The sequence below is a fragment of the Melanaphis sacchari genome, unplaced genomic scaffold (genome assembly GCF_002803265.2).
Source record: "Melanaphis sacchari strain LSU unplaced genomic scaffold, SCAv2.0 Contig79_pilon_pilon, whole genome shotgun sequence".
NCBI lineage: Eukaryota > Metazoa > Arthropoda > Insecta > Hemiptera > Aphididae > Melanaphis > Melanaphis sacchari.
In genome coordinates, this window is record NW_020271559.1 from 846,489 (window position 1) to 864,807 (window position 18,319).

General features: G+C 24.2%; 3 protein-coding genes across 8 annotated transcripts in view; 1 reads left to right on the forward strand and 2 right to left on the reverse strand.

Annotated features, from left to right (window-relative positions):
* LOC112601517 (hrp65 protein-like) overlaps positions 1-1,609 on the reverse strand; it is a 21,085-nt gene extending 19,476 nt beyond the window's left edge. For 3 of the 6 annotated variants that reach the window (XR_003115058.1, XM_025349183.1, XM_025349185.1), the window contains exon 1: positions 1,148-1,607. Coding sequence is in view for 4 of the 6 variants with exons in the window: in XM_025349183.1 (XP_025204968.1) it covers positions 1,148-1,342 (195 nt within the window). In the remaining 2 variants the exon portion in view is untranslated. Of the gene's footprint in view, positions 1-1,147 lie in introns of all 6 variants that reach the window. The other 3 variants (XR_003115057.1, XM_025349184.1, XM_025349182.1) reach the window with 2 other exon arrangements.
* A 6,352-nt stretch (positions 1,610-7,961) lies between these two features.
* On the forward strand, positions 7,962-12,858 carry LOC112601556 (activator of 90 kDa heat shock protein ATPase homolog 1). The gene is made up of 9 exons (XM_025349247.1): positions 7,962-8,197; positions 8,337-8,416; positions 8,816-9,092; positions 9,204-9,324; positions 11,816-11,916; positions 11,985-12,095; positions 12,176-12,277; positions 12,337-12,473; positions 12,535-12,858. The coding sequence occupies exons 2-9, from the start codon at positions 8,337-8,339 to the stop codon at positions 12,617-12,619; spliced, it is 1,014 nt and encodes a 337-aa protein (XP_025205032.1). The 5' UTR covers positions 7,962-8,197; the 3' UTR covers positions 12,620-12,858.
* A 54-nt stretch (positions 12,859-12,912) lies between these two features.
* Positions 12,913-17,879, reverse strand: LOC112601557. Its single transcript, XM_025349248.1, has 8 exons — positions 17,703-17,879; positions 17,488-17,577; positions 14,586-14,721; positions 14,127-14,173; positions 13,937-14,054; positions 13,785-13,870; positions 13,122-13,149; positions 12,913-13,064 (listed from the first exon to the last, which is right to left on the reverse strand). The coding sequence occupies exons 1-8, from the start codon at positions 17,754-17,756 to the stop codon at positions 12,976-12,978; spliced, it is 648 nt and encodes a 215-aa protein (XP_025205033.1). The 5' UTR covers positions 17,757-17,879; the 3' UTR covers positions 12,913-12,975.
* Between the last annotated feature and the right edge of the window lie 440 nt (positions 17,880-18,319).

An 18,319-nucleotide genomic window follows, 5' to 3' on the forward strand; every position in this document is an offset into this window, starting at 1 on the left:
TGCATCCATAGTGTTGACAACATATGAAAAAATCCATTGTTTCCTAGTAGGATATCCATCCTTCATATTTCAATTATATGAATTGGTATATCACCTAATTATATATAAATATCATAGCAAGGTGAATGGAGCTTATATTTAAGTTTATCTATGTTAAATATGATTAAAACTACAATCATTTTGATACTTTATAATAACTAACAAACTTCTTATAACTTAATTTAATTTTAAATATTAATTAACCAATAAAATAAAATTCTAGAAAGTATAAAATTTAAAGTAGGCTATAATTACCATTTAGTTATCAATAAGATACTCTGATTGAATGACATTTTCTTATTATAAATACTCAAATGGTATTCATATTATTACATTATACCAACAACAAAATTATATACTTTTAATCCTTGTTTATATTTATAAGTTACATTAAATGTTCAAGATAAATCTTACATAAGTGTTTATAAGTTATCTTTAAACCTCAAAAAAATATGTAATTTAGCATTTTTAAAAATGTGATTTATAGAGCCCAAGTTTTGAACAAATCTGTTCAAGTATTAGGTACCTAAGTGTATTGAAATAATATTTTTATAACAACAATAGGCCATCATAATTAAATGTTGATGTTTTTTTAAAAATTGAAAGTTATTTAAGTTAAAAATTATTTTAAGATAATTAAGAAAGCAATACCTAAATATATTATTTTCCTATTTTCAATACATTACCTAAAAAGTTAGGAAAACTCTAGTTTAGACAAAATTTGAACAATTATATTAACAGAATTAGTAACCTACAAATCCAAAATATAAAATACCTTTATACACAAAACATGTGGAGTTATACCATAATAGTTTCTAAACCTAATATGTATATAAATATACATTTAGTAATAAACAAAATACCTATTTGTTTCTAGCAACGACTCAAAAGTGCACATATCGACAACCGGAATTATTAGTGATTACTAATTATATGTAATTACAAAAATATTTTAGCTCACAGATAATTATTAAAAATGGTATGTATAGCAGTCAAACAAAACACCATCGCACACTTAATAATCCGCAATATATTTTTATGCAATGTAGATCGGGACATAGAAAAAGTAGAACCTAATATTTTATTACAATATTTATATATATATTACCATATTGTTGTCTCTTGGGGGACCACCTTTGCGGTCTCTATTCGGTCCACCGTACGGTTGAAAGCGATTGCCTCTTCCACCACGGCCACCGCCGTGGAATTCTTCTTTCGGCTTATGGTTGGCATTTGGACCATGGTGTGCGTTTGGCCCGTTTAACGACGTGTCACTGATCTTCTCCTCTTTGACTTGCGCCATTGCGTTAGCTATACAATATTGAGTCAAATTATAACAATCGAATGACTCGGCAGGGATGATTCAGTGAAAGACTGACAGTTATTCCTCTAAAACAGCTGAAGCGACAAATCAAACGGGTAATGCGAAATGAAGAGAAGAGATGAAAGACGAGAGTTAGAAAACACAAGAATATGACGTACGGACAGGTAGAGGGTCGATTGTCAAATAAAATGGCCGACTATAGTTCAACACTAAAACATAGATACATAGACGGAGTGGTGCATATGGTTTTTTATAAATGGATAGGAGGTGGGTGCAGTAAACGCTTTTCGGACGGATGAAGAAAAATGACGCCGTTACCGGTACAGTGTTGCCAATGGTAGACGGAATTTGGGTATTTTTCTCGAAAATAACTGGAAGAAAAAATATATAAGCTACACATCATTGTAAATTTATATGGTTGTAGGCCGATTCCAACACATCGGTTTTTTCCATGACCAATCATGATACAACATGCCGGTATGATCCATTATAATATGTTTGTATGTTATACTATATAATATTAATTTATGAGCTGAGAGTTTGTTTTTTTAAACGCATTTCTTTCCTACATAATATATAATGATATATAGTAACTTTTTGACGGCTAGATCGTAAATTCTAAGAGCTTTATAAATAACTATTTATTACCGTAAGCACCACAAACTATTTTTTTTATAAATATCTTAGTTCATGATAGCACTTGACGTCAAAAAAAAACCGCGATATTTAAATCTGTTAATTATAATAACTAATTACAATAAAAAGTAAAAAAAGAATTTTATTCCTGTTCTCTATATTTTTACTTTGTATTTCATGAAATACTCGTTTGATTATCTTTTTTAATATATACAAATCACAGCTATAAAATTATTTATAATCATAGAACCAATACAAGTTTGACAACTGGTTATAAACGTTTAAGTCATAACACTCATAACTATCAATTGCATTAAATCTTTGTTGAATGAAATATTTATTTTTAATCAGCAAGTACCTTTATAATATATTTGAATACCTAGGTTAGGTTCGAATTTTGAAATAAAAATGATTTTCGACGATAACAACAAAAAGTGAAGCCAGTAACTCAATCTTAATATCAAACTTAGAAGTAAGAACATAAATATTAATTACATTATATACAATTAATAATTATAATGAATAAAAATGTATGTATATAGAATAATAAGATAGGTATAATAATAAATAATATAATATTATTATTCCCGTCAGATGGGATCATGTAAAATAATATGTTATAGGTACATTTATAAATTATCAATAATAATAATGGTAGTATGCATTAATAAAATCATAGATAATAAATAATAATCCTTATTATCTACGCGTACTTACAATAATAGCATTTAAAATGTATTGCATATACCTATACAATGATTTGTACCATCGATAATAGTACTATAAACCTAAAGCCATTATGCCAAAGTAAATAAAACATATTTATTAGTAATAGGAATCTATAAATAATGCATTAATTTTACATCATTTCTTTATAGTTCATACTGTTCATAGGTACTTATTTTAAATTCTGAGGGGAACAATAAATTTATTGATTTTAAAATGATATGTTTGTGTTATTTCCTCATCTATCATTATTCATTACCTATTGAGATTGTAAATTTAAATATATTTAAATAATTATAATTTTCCATATACCATTAAATTTTAAAAATATCTTGATTAAATTTAAGCTATTTAAAAGTTATAACATGAACCTATTCACATCGTTCTGCATATAACTACGTTGCAGATATATACCTATATCAACATATTACATATTGTTTAAAATTAATAATTTTATCCAAGTAATAACAACTTCAGCTAATAATAATATACTGCAGTAAAATAATAACGTAATAATTAATTTATGTAGATAATTATGTGTAATAAATATAAATACAATTTATTTTTTGCAAAAATTAATGTAACCAACCTTATAATATTATTTATATTAAAAATAAATAACTAATAGCAATATGATAAAATACAATCAAATATATTCTTAGAAAGTTAGAAATATATAGGCTGATTTGTCTTAAATCAAAATCGTTTTTCGTATAGCTGGGTATGTAAAATAAAAATATATAAAAGACTAGGTAAACTGAGTCTTTACACCAGCTCTATTGATATCTATTATACCTAGATATGTAAATGTTCCTATTCAGTATCTGCAGATTATCAGATTGTCACCAAAGTTGTTCTTATTATATTGAAAAGTACTAGTCATTTTTTACTTTTAAAAACCAAAGTACCTATTAACCATAATAATGTAATGTTTTTCAAGCTAATTTATTTCACACCCACTTTGTAGATTTTCAAAAATCTCACGCATCTTCTCCCTCTCACCACTCATAAAAAATTGAAAAATGTATTACCTTTTTTTTAATTTTCTTATACAAATTTTACGTATTGATAACTACTTGCGCCTCTTCAGCAATACATTCATGCCGCATTGTCACTCCTCCCCAAAGAGGCGTATCCCTTTGCAAGTTGGAAAACACTTAACTTTAGACTCAACACTCAGATTTTTAACCGAAAAAATATGCATTCCCAAAGACAAAAGTTGTAAATTAAAGTATTTTTGTTAATATAAAAATTATAAAATAAGAACAACAGACCTTGTATGTCTGCATGTATACCTACATAATCGAATTTATTATGACACTTTTTTTTTTACATGGCTACAAAGATATTGTGATTTTAAATACATTCAGTGACTCCTTAAAAACGATTTTATTATTATTATTTTTTTTTTTTTGAAATAACAAAGTCTTCGTGTAGTTGTGTTTCCACTTAATTTAACCGTTTATATTATTTTATTTTAAACTTCTTGGTTTTTGGCAGTCACCATACATTATAAATTTATAATCAACCACTGAACCACCTAATACATAACAAAATTACAGAGGCGTAATAGTATTTTAATTTTTTTCAATTCAATTAATAAGAAATAAACAAATACAATATGTATTGATAATGAATTTTAAAATATTAGATTCTGGTAGTGAAGCAAATTAATATTGATTTTATAAAATTTATTTTATATATATATATTTAAAGTTTCACAAAAATTACGAACACGAATTTTTAATAATCATGAAACTTACATACATAGGATACAGGTATATAAATAAGTTAAATTGTTTATTATATTTTTACTTTTAGAATTTTGATAAATTTATAACTTCTGAGCCTCTTAGAAAATAGAAGCCTAAGATCTTGAAATTTTATCTAAAAAAATCCATTTTTTAGTTCAGTGTTAATGTATTGATAAGCACATATCTACCCGTAAATATATTTTTGGACTTAGAAATTATTAAGATTTTATGTATTAACTGGAAAACATTTTTTGAAACAGTTTAAATTTCTTTAACTTGTTCAGTTTATCTTAGAACTTAGCAACCTGGCAACCGTTAAGAGACGGAAAACTGAGTGCAATGGGTTAAATTAGGCAATATGTTTGTTATTAAGATAAAAAAGGGTGCTAGTGTAGCGTGCGATCTACCAGCTTGTTTTTGGAAATATAAAATTTAAAATTTAAAATATAAAAATTACCCACATAAAATAAGTTTTGTTTTAGACAATTTAGTTGTCGTTAATTATATGTATGTGGTATCTTCTAAAAATGCAATGAACAAATCTGGTTGAATTTTCCGCCACGTCTTCCAGCAATACTGATCCAAATGTGACTGAAGCATATATTATTCACATCTTTTAAAATTTGGTGTTCTCGTAAGAATGCAGTGCACGCATACTCTGAACTTGCAACACGAATATAAAAATATTTGAGAAGCATGACGGAACTACTTAAAAAAAAACAAAAAAATGACGGAAATAAACGAAAATAATGACGGACAAGGACTATGTACGTCGTCGAAATTGGAAAACATACTAAATTATTATCGACTATCGGAGACGAAATATAACGTTAACGTTGTTAAATTACGGATAAAGAACTGGAGTAGGTAATGGGTAGATCACAGGTAGAGCACACGTAAGCGGTAGATCGCACGCTACACTAAGCATCTAAAAAAGATTTTAACGTATAAAATATGTAGAGAATAGGTAATTTTAATAAAGGATCCCCAAAATTTGTATATGCATAGATAATACATGGGCATATACAACTCTAAAAATTTTAGCGTCAAACCTTTTATACTGTACTAGTTGAATTTTGAATTACCCAGCTTCGCCCGTGTGTAGTTTGTGCTTTCTTAAAATTTTACTTAATTTTATCAAGTGCTAAATAGGAGTAGTAGCTGAATTATAACTAAAACAAAACTATAATTATCACTCGTAGGAGTATTTGATACATATAACTTAATGAAAAAAAATTGGAAAAATGTTTAATAGTGTCGTCATAAAACGGGAACATAAAAAAGGGCTGTTCTTTTATAATTTTATATAAATACATAAACATAAGGATAATTATTTACCTGAAAATTATTTAATAATAGGAATATGAAGAATCGTGTTATACAGTATACCAGACAAAATGTTATAGTAACAATTATTTTTATTGCGTGATTAGTCCATGGGCGTATATATTTTAAATCTATGGCTTAATCAATCCAAAACAATGACACAAATTAATTATGGGCTTTGACAATTTGACCATGTACGTACTTTTATTGATAAGCTAGTTATAACAAAAACAAACGTACCTACCATTTTAATAAATAACAAAAAGAGTGTTATAGTAATGAAGTAATCACTTACAATTATTCTCTAAGGTAAGTTTTTTTACTTCATTATACTGTCTACCTTATACACAATATGATTGTTTTGAAATTATTTTTTTGTACAAATAATCATAGCAGTTACTACTTAGTACCCACGATAAGTAAACGATAAAATGCTTCAATCTTAAAGTTTGAGAGTTATTTTGGATAGCCAATTGTGTGTAATTTGTATATAGACATATAGTACAAAGTATAAACTTTTAAAACTTGTACTTTACTTAAATTGTCAATAATAAAAAATCCTATATAGTATATTTTAAATAATTGGAAAAATTAAAAAATTAAAGAAAAATGGTTGTTTTTACGGTTAATTAATTTTATTGTTTAGTTATAATTCAATAAAAAATAACTGTAGAAACTTAAAATGTTTACCTTATTTTAATTGAAATGTACGAATAAAAAAAAAATTCTATCGAAAGTAAAATTAATTTTTTATGACCATTTAAAATTCAAAGTTTTACCATTTAATAATTATTTTTATCAAACCATTTTTGTTTTATGTTATAACTTAACATTAGGTAGATACTTAGAAATTTCACCAAATATATCTATATTTTATGTTAGCAATTTTCAATGTTCACCATTAGTAGATACAAAATTTTACGCCGTAATCGATTTATCTTATCTTTATTTTAGTTATTATTTAATGTCAACAAAATTATTTTTAATATTTCTAGTTCGACAAAATATTATTTACACATTTTTTTTTTTTAATTTTCACTTTAGTATACTATACTTTTCAAATCATTAAATATGTAGAAATATTCAAGAAAAAATTTCACCATTAAATTCAAATTATTATGATTCGTGAAAATAACTGACCAATATCCAAAAAAGTGAAAAGGAAAAAAATATGCAATTGCATATTTGTTATCACAGTTACACAATTAATATGAATCGATAAACTAAACATTTTATTTTGTACTTATTTTTAGTGTACTATACTTTTATCGTTTTTCGATAATATTGTCAAATTGAATACCTACACTGTACTTTATACATTAATATTTAGTTATTTTTATAAAAGCTTAGTTAAACACTTACCATTGAACAACATTTTTAATTTATCTTTAAAATTTTAAAGATTTTTATTTAAATTTTGAATAATGGGGTACATTAACATTATATTCAAGTATCAGATATGGTTAGGTAAGTATATATCAAAGTTAACTAGATTATATTATAATGAACAACTCTTGTAAATAAAAATTGATTTTCAAAATGAAGTATGTTCGATGATTGTAATTATTTTGCAATGTAAGATACTGTGTTAATTAATTAAATATGTTAAATGACAACAAACACATTACACCCGTGCAGAAGTCTCATATAAATCGATATGCATACCATTTTTTTTTTATGCTGGGAACTCAAATGTGAAAAACGCGCGACAAGCTTAAAAACCATATCACCTCTCAATTCGTATGAGAATTTTGCAAAAAAATATAGTTTGAGTATTTATTTTTACATTCAAGATAATATTTTAAGAATATTTTGAATGAACCAACCATAGACTATGGAATGAACTTAGTTTTTGAAGAAGAAAAAAATTTCAAAATAATGTTCATTGGACTACCACTGCTACAACTGTCTGTCGTCTGATTCGGGTGATTCCACAGTGAGTAAGCTTAGAGTTTAATTAGTTTATACTACTTTATTACTACAAAAAAAATAAAATAGTCTTATTTAGAAACACTGTATGATAGCACAGAATATGAAAAATATAAAAATATGATGATAGCCGGTACTTCTGGTATTTTAGTTTCTTATCAACTTGGTCATACTGTTAAAAGATTCTAGAATGTTCCATGTTCGAACATGATTTAATTCTTTCATTAAACTATCACAATATAAGCACCATTCTACCGCAGCTGTAGTCTACTGTAGTAGTGTATTGCTGTATTACTATTTTCTGTAATTTTGTTCCACGGGGTACTCCAAAATTAATCGTTATTCGTCAATCGTTTCTATTATTCTGCGCCGAATATCTACGCAAAATACATCTACTAGTAAAATCACTATCTGATTGAGTATTTTCAGTTATACTCATTAATTTATAAGATTTTAATTCATAGTAAGAATTTTATCATTATTTTATTATTTAGTGTGTTGTACTTATTACTTATTATGTGAACGATTCATCAAACTTTTCTGATTTAATTGTATTATTTAAGTACATCATTAATATATAATTGTATTTATTAATTTTGTAGATGGCTAAATGGGGTGAAGGAGATCCACGGTGGATTGTTGAAGAACGTCCGGACGGCACTAATGTAAACAATTGGCATTGGTAATTTGTTAAATTATTTTTATGTATTTTCTGTAATTTAATACTTTTTGTGTTTAGATTTGTTTTTAATCTCTAAATAATTATATTATTATTGTAAATGTTCAATCTATGTTATTATTCTTGATATAATACCTATCATCAATAATAAATTTGAAAAAAAACTTGAAATATGGTAATTAGATAGTTAATTTTAAAATTAAGTTCAGTTAATGAACTATATTTTATGCATCATAAAATTATCAAAAAGGTCAAGTTTCTGTTCTGACCAAAATAAGATTTTTTTTTGTATTCAATTTAATTATTGTTTTGATAAAACATGTTTAGATATTATTTTAACTAAAGTTTTATACATAAGGCAATTAATAATAAAACTAAGGTTTGTTTATTTTTATTTTTTAGGACAGAAAAAAATGCATGTCAATGGTCTAAAGACAAACTTAATGCCTTATTAGTTGGTATGGTATTAGAAAATGATGTAGCTAAGTGTGAGATTGCTAAGATCGAAAGTTGTGAAGGAGAAGCTGTTGCAAATAATAGAAAGGGCAAGCTCATATTCTTTTATGAGTGGGATTTAACTTTAAATTGGAAAGGGCATTTAAGTGGTGCAGAAAAAGAGATAGAGGGCACAATAAATATACCAAATTTAAGTGAAGAAAATAGTGTAGCTGAAATTGAGGTATAAATGCTAATTTTTTTGTAACTTAAGTGTTCATTATATCCTTGTTTGTAATTTCAATAATATGTTATACTTTTCAACTTAATTATGAATTAATTACTCTGTTAACAGATAAATATTTCATTGAAAGAGCCGTCAAATGAAGCAACAATAGTTAAGGATTTTCTTTATCACCAAGGACGTAGTAAAATTCGAGATCAACTTGAAAAATATATAAAGGATCTTAAAGAAGGTATAAATTTAGTAGTAAATAATTAATATTTCAAAAAAATTTTAATTAGATACTACTTACTACTAATAATTTTATAATTAAAAAAAAATATTTAAAATATTGATAACTATATTTAACTTATAATTTTGAAATATTTATTTGAATTTTACATTTTTTAAAATTAGGTCTAGTTCTAAACATTTAGATTTTAGTTTTTTTTTATATATATATATTCATTATTTACAGAGTAGTTCTTAAATAAATTTTCTCAAACTTGGAAAGCATCCTATGTGTATTATGTATTTTAATTAACAATTTGATAGCTATTTTAATAGAACATACATATTCTATTCATTATTATGTTTTTGAAATAATGTATTGTACAATTTAAAGTACTATCACTATATTTAAAAAAGTAGTTTAATTATTTATTGTCTGTACTAATTTTATGATAAATTTTAGTATTTTGTAGAAACCTTATATTTGTGTCTATCTTCATAAATGGTTACAATAGTTCATGAAAAAAGAAAAAAAATGATTAATTTATTTTTTATACATTTAACACTAATTTTTTAATAGTTGATTGATAACATTTATTATTATTTATAATAAAAGTTGATTAGGAATCTACTTAAATTAATTATCATTATTTTAAAAAATTAATAATTTAACTGACATAACTATTGAATATATTTTATTTCTATTCTTTAGATTCTTAATTATCCTGAATGCTTAAATGCTAATTATTAGGGAACAGACTTTATTGTAATAAAAAAATCAAAATATGTAAGTACTGAAAAAGTGTATTAGTATTGAAATTTACAAAAAAAAATAAAAAAAATATTTTAAATAAAAAGAATACTAACGATTTAGAATTTAGATGTATATGAGTTTCATTCCGGAACAAAGCAATGATAAATTAAAAAATATTGTTGAAGGTTTGCTAATGAAAAGTTGCGGCAGTTTGATTAGAGAATACTTATGTATTGCCTGGAAGACCATTCTACATCAACAAATGTAGTAGGGGCATAATCAGAGCTTGCGTTTGAAAAAAAAAATTTAGTTTTACATTATTTACAATTAAAACATTATACCAAGTGTGAATTTATCGTAATTCAGAATTAAAATTTTTAATATATTTTATAAATTATAACTATTAAATAATTGGAAGTTAATTATTTCATTTAATGATATACTATAATTAATGTTTTGTGTTATATTTTGTTTTATGATATATATCATATATTTAGTTTTGTGTTATTTAACTATTTATGTTTATCGTTCTTAGTTATAATTACGTTACAAATCTCAATTATTTTTCGTCAAATATAACGTTTGCAAGCTCTGGGCATAATTCATGTTAACTATATTAGGAGTAAAATTCAATGTTCAGAGATCCTTGTTGATTTTTACTAATTAAAATATCTGTCATGATTTTAATAGTTTGAAATCTAGAATTTTTTTCAATTGAAAAATTTATTTTTGACTATCTCTCACATGTGCCCTTGAGTATTTTTTAATTTATCAGCAGAATTTTCTACAATGCTAATACTTTTTATCAAAGACATGTTTTTAGTTTCCAATAGTTAAATTGTCTGAATTAAAAAACAAACATTTGCAGTAATGTATGTCAAATTGTTTTTTAAATTAATATTTTGCATCAGTGAATTTGCTTTTTCAATACCTTCGGCCGATTTAGTATTGAAATGTCATTTAAGTAACTTATAATATTTGGTGGTTATCAAAAATTACTTATCTTGTTAATTTATGCAAAGCAGATAATGTTTATGATTTTTGAGAATTAATAAAAATTACTAAAATATGTATTTACTAACCAAATATGTAAAAATATGTATTTATTCCATAATATTTAAAAACATGTAAAATAACTTTGAGTTTATTTTAATTAGAATGATCTAAATTGTACATATTTTTTATCAGATAAATAATATCTTATTCCAATAAAAATATGTATTTAGAGTAAAATCTGCTCCCTACTGATTATCCTGTTTTATTTATTTATATATTATATGAATGTAATGGTATAATACAGGGGTGGTCAACATGAATTAAATTATATTTTATTTATTTAAGTATTAATCCTATTCACTGATTTATTAGTGTTGTATGTTACAATGATTATTCTAATCTATATATTTGTATTTTATATTTTAAATTAACTTTACTTAAGAGGATGTCATATGTATTGTCTAAGTGTATGATAAATTTAGATTGTAAATAAAGAATTAATAAAAAAAAAATATATAAGGTAAATTTACACTAATATTGAAGTAACAGTTTCAAATGGATTTTACTGAACACAAATTTACTGTGCTCTTTTATTAGTATGACTTAAAAAACATATGTAGGTACAACGTTCTCTTAAAATAATGAATTAAGATACATAATTCAATGTATAATATTATTCCGGTGGTTCAGTTTTGACGATTTATGAATGTATAATACATCTCTTTAATTACTAATAAATAATAACAGATTATTTTTTTTCTAGAATTTTCAAAAGGTATGATTTTACCTAAAAAAGATATTGAAAATCTTTCCAAAACAAAATTGTCTAAAGATTCTATCAAAAATCTTCACAATTCTGATAATGTGAGTCTTATTTAGTTATAAAAAATGATTTAACTAATTAATTTAATAAATACTTATTATTTTTATAGGGTGCAAAAGAAGATAATTCAAAATCCAAAGTAGATACTACTACTGTTGTAATGGATGTAGTATTTCAGTGTTCTGGTGAAGATTTTTACAATGTGCTCACAACACCAGATGTCAGTATATTAGTATATTAGTGTTATAACTTATAAATAAATTAAATAGTTGAAAAAAATTGTAAACTATTTCTTTTTAGCTTGTTTCAGCTTTTACTCAACAATCTGTCACATTTCAAGCAACTAAAGGTGGGAAATTTCAATTGTTTGATGGAAATATTACTGGTGAATTCATAGAACTTGTAAGTAAATTTAATTTCTATAAAGGTTGTTATTAACATAATTTTTGTTATTTGCTTAGTGTCCTGGAAAAAAAATTGTTAAAAATTGGAGAACCAAACAGTGGCCTGATTGGCTATATTCCACCGTTACTGTTATTATTAATCAACAAGAAGACCATACTAAAGTTAAAGTTACTCTTGTGGGGGTGCCTAAAAGGTTATATATATTTAAATTGTTTTTTGTTGAAACCATTTATTTAACATTTAATTTTTTTTAGTGATGAAGCTATTACTCGTCAAAATTGGGAAAGATACTACTTCACACCAATTAAAAGAACGTTTGGATATGGGATGTTATTATAAGTCTGAACAATTCAATAAATTCTTAAATATAGTTTTTTGTATTTATTTTTGAAATGTAATAGCTTGTCTATCAAAAAAATATGTACTTCACTTTCTTATGTGCCTATTGATATTTGTTGTTTCATAATATATTCTTCATAGATAATCATACTCTTTCTTAAATAAGATTTGTTTAAATTTCTGTCACATAAATTCAAGTTATTCAACAGAATTAAAAATAAAAAAAACTGTTTTTTAAATTCTAATTTGTTTTTTATTTATTTTCAATATTGAAACCAATTATCCATTATATTTAATATTTAGTAAGTATTTTTTTATAATTTATAAAAATTACTATAAATGAGTAATTTTCCAAATTAAATTAATTTAGGTGGTGAATGGAAAACTGGTGGGGGCATTTCTGGACATTTTTGCACCAAATCCTTCATATTTGAACATTCTGAACCTGTTAATATAATACAGATGTTTTATTAGTGTAAACCATTTCTTTAAATCTACTTACTTTCAATCCATATATTTTTGGGGCAGTTCTGAAATTATAAACAAGTTAGTATAAGTAAATATATATATTTTATATTGTATCTATTATCTATGATAGTCATTTACAAAAAGCAAAAGGTAGACCAGTTTGTTTCAATTTATAATATATTTAATAAATATGTATATTATATACTTTTTTCTATTTGAACCAAATTTTTATTTTTAGATTTAATATACTTTTAAAATTATTATTGTACCTTATTTAATATTGTTGACACATTTTAAAAATTATTTATATTATATAATGTATAATTTACAATATATACTATATTTTTAATGCTTTTTGCCTAATATTCTACTAAACATTACATGGTAATTTACAGAAATTATTTCTTATGAAATACGCATTAATGTGTTTTATGTTAAAATATTTTCAGTTTTTAGTCAAAACTTTTAACCCATTTATTTGTGTATTGCACATTACTTACTATTGAGTCTAATAGTATATATCCTTAATTTTGTAAAATCCATTCAAATATGCTGATTATTACAATTTTAACAGTATTTGTTCAAAATTAAATATAATTATTAAAATTAAAATTTGAGTTATAGTAGTACTTAATATAGGTAACGCTTTAAAATTAAAAATAACATTCTTTAATTGTTTTTAAAAAATAAGTTTTACCATGAAAATATCTCTCAAGAAACACTTCATCAATCTTCCTGCTGGAGTGTTCATCATTATAATTTGTTTTTTATCTTCTTGTTTGACTAAATCAAAATATTTATGTTTTAATTATTAATGATACCTACTAAATACTATTAATATTAATTCACCGTCATTAAAACATTTATTGAGAGTATTCTGCCATATAGACTTCCATTTTTCATCATTGTTCATTCCTTCAGCCATTTTTTTTATAATAGCATTTTCATTGAGTTGTCCATCACTAGTCTATAGTATTAAATTAATTTTCTAATTTATTTTTTCTTTTATTTCAATATAATGTATTTATTTTATACTTACAGCTAATCCAGATTGCATGAAAATACATTGAAAAAGACACGGTGGCTCTATAATTTTTAAATTTATGTAAACATTTTTATGCATATTCAATAAATATGTTAAAAGAGAACATACATTAATATATTTTTAGATATTCAGTATAGATTTCCTTGACTAAGTAACTACTTTTTCATTGATAACGAATGTGAAGATCAAAAGCAAAAGTTAGTATTCTTATTTATTACATCATAGAATTGATTTGTTATATGTTATGATAATGTTTATATTATAAACATTCTACATATCTATTATTAAGAATTTACGATACAAAATTAGAGTAAGTTACCATAGCTCAAGCTATTATATATTTTAAAATTATAGTTTGAGTAGTTATAGTGTTAGACACTATATATCATTACTGCAGTGATGATTTATTGAGTATTTGAGTTATGAATGAAGTTAATATCAATTTCTAATCACCTTTTCCATGTGCCATTTCCTTGTATTCTTTTGTTTCAGGTTTATCCTTAAATTGTTTAAACTTTTCAAAACATACTTCCCAAGCATTGTCCAAGCCAGGTAATATATTTGGCATTTGACAACATCTAGGTAATTTCTGTTTAAATATAATATAAATAAAAATACACTTTCATTTATAATAAAATATGACTTCTAAATAATTGGTTACTTATAGATATTTTCACCTTTTAGAAAAAAAAGTTATATTTATCTATTCAAATTTTAATTTCAAAACCAACCATATTACTAATACCTACCCAATATTTACTTTTTACGGAATACATTTTCAGAATAGTTTTCAGTAAAGATTATTGAAATATTTTATGTAGCTGATGTACGTATCTTACTGTAAAATTGGTTGCATTCATAATTAATAAATAATATTGTCCATTACCCACAAGTTATAAACATGATAGTAGCTTTGGAGATCTGCAATAAAACCATTTTTAAATAGATGCCCACCAACCACTAAGCCACCTAGGTATTTCTATTAAGGGCTACCTACACGTATAAACTGTAATACCTACCTACTTCCATAGATAGGTAAATAATGAATGTTTTGAATTGTATTAGCTATCATAAAAATTTAAAATTTATTGTAATCATATCTATTTATATCGAACCAACTTGCAGTTATATATTCTTCGTAATTTCTATTATAATATACCTACCTATAATTATTTTTTTATCGTTTAGTTTATTTTCATAAAATAAATAGGTAAAAAATATTCTCTTAAAAAATTTGTAGTACCTACTATGAAATTATCTTATTAATGATTAAGTAATAATTTCAATAGGTAAGGTACCTACTTATAGTTCTTACTAAGATAATGCCTTATAAACTATTAGTGCAAACGATATATTGTAATTGTAGTGGGGCCCCCTATCTCTTTGAAATAGTAAGTTCTTTGGCCCCGTTGGTTAATATTACGAATATCAAACTATCAAAGTACCAATCATAAATGACATAAATGAGTAATTACGTTTAGATGATAGGTAGGTCGTAGGTACTATCTACTTAGTTAAATAAATTTGTTTTTTCATCAAAAATATTAGGATTAGTAGAAGAGACCAAAACTGACTACAGTCTACAGCACTACATTATTATCTGCCATGATAAATTACCAAATATTGGAAGTTATCGATGTTACATATGCTGGTGGATGTGTATTAAACGGTTAATAAATCTAGAAGAATAACGTTGCTCTTAAATTAAATTATATTTGTTATAAAAACAAGAGAATGTTTTTATTGCCTTAGTTAAACACGTACAAAAATATAAAAATTTACAATTTAATTGAAATAAAATAATTTTTTAAATAATGACAATATTAATTTATATAATTTTACAAAATAATCTTAACTGAGTATTTTAAATAATTTTATAATGCTATAATTATAATAATAATATACGTATATTTTATATGATAAAAAAGTATTTTAAAGTTTAAAATCATTTTTTTTTCAGACCTTTTCCTTGGACACCTTTCGGTTGATCTAACTGTTATTTCTGAATTATTATTAGATAAGTATAAGTTAACTTAATATACCTTCTAAATATTATTTTCATTCCTATGTTTATTGTATTATGGTAATACTGTAATAAAAAATGAACTATTTTGTTTTAATGTTGAATACCTATACTTAAAAATATATAGCTGATTATAGTTTTTAATCTTAATATTATTTGTTTTTTCAATAAGGGGATATTCATTATATCCTTTCAGTAATTTATATAACATTTTTTTATTTGAGACTTAATTGATTTAAAATAACTTCCTAATTTACATAAATCGTGACTGCTGTGGAAAATCCATGGGGCCCAGGGGCCTTCTCCAGACCTCTTCAACAGTCTTTTTGTTTAGACAATTATTCTAAATTGTGAAATTGTGTAATAATGTATAATAATTGATTAAATTAATTAAATAAGCGTAGATAAGATTTTGTATTATAAAGATATTTTAAAATAAAATAATTAAAAATTACTATAGGTAATTAACATAAACGATTCCTAACCTAACCGTAATAAAATTGACGTTCCCTTAACCATTTCTTTCAAATTTTTAGGAACACGTAAACCAGAACATTATGATGTAGGTATATATGACTCAAAATACAATTTTTTTAGGAGGTCCCACAAAATTTAACCCGGGATCCGTCATCATTACATGAATTTGGACTTTTTAGTTAAGTTCTTATACAAAAATTCCACTTCAGATTATTTCATTAATCTACCACTTAAATCTATTGACAATTAATCTTACATTAATACTTTATTTGAAAATTTTGACAATTCCACTACTATTACAAAATACTTTCGCGTTGTAAACTTTTTAACCCTACGCCATAAAAAAAAAAAAAAAATTAATTAATAAATTATCTGTGATAAAAATTATAATATATTTTTATTTTTTTTTTGTTTATTTTATATCGATAATTTAAAAAATACCTCGACCAACTACAAGACAACAGTGAAGCTTAAGCTCACATAATATGTATCTATCGCTCTATATGTAGGCTATATTATGTCAAACATATATTAAATGGGTGGTGAGAAAGAGTAAAATAATCTTATATAGTCATATAAATAATATATTTATGGTAATTTATCATTAAAATATAACTTTAAATGTACTAATAGATTAAATTTTAAAATCGACATAAATTATGTGGGTGTTAGATATGTTTATATCCTTAATTTATTTTTTACTTCGGCTTCACTTTTACATAATTATGAACAAAAAACGAAAAATTCAATTTACTAAAAAGATTCGCAGATTAGTACTTGGTATTTAATTAAGATCATACACTTTACAAAAAAGATAGGTTTTACTTTTGATCAATATTTATTATATATTTATACCTTTTCCGGGTTTGGAATGAGAGTTCGGCATTCATCATCATTTGTCATTCGTTTTTGGCGTGAAATCCATATACTCTCGTACCCAACAGTCTATATAAAACCACATAACTTATAAGATATTTTTTTCGTACTTACTTTGTTTTTTTGTTCTTAATTAATCCTTTTTATTTATTTATTTTTTTTATAAATAAGTATGTTTTAACATAGGTACTTACAAATACTGTTTGGCAGATAATTGCAAAAACACATATCAAAACCACTTTTTGCATTTTAACCGTTAAATTAATATCTCATTAAGTTTAATTGATAAGTGAAAACTAGAATAGTTAGAACTTCTAAACTGAATACTAAGTACAGATTTATTATTTTCTCGTTTTTAAACAAAATTGTTGTGTTTTATCGTTTTATGTAAAAAATAACAATACAGACTATATATATATATATATATATATATAGTAAACTATTATAACTATTAAATCTTTGTCAAGGTCTCTAATTGTTATTGTTTCAATTGATAATTGTTTATTCATTGTTAAGATTAACTACAGGAAACTAGAAAGGACATGGTTACCTACTTATTTTGAGCTACAACATAGTCTATATAGGCTATAACAATTAATAAGTAAATATATACACATTGTAAATTGTTTAAATTGTTGGAAAACTTAAATAATGTTCTCTAGTATTTAGTAATAATTATGTTAGTATTTTAACCTGTAATTGTTGACATACTAATATTATTTTAATATGAATTAATATTGATGTTCCTCGTACAATATGCTACAAGGTTATAGCCGTTATAGGAAGTTAAATATGGTCCTCAACAATCATA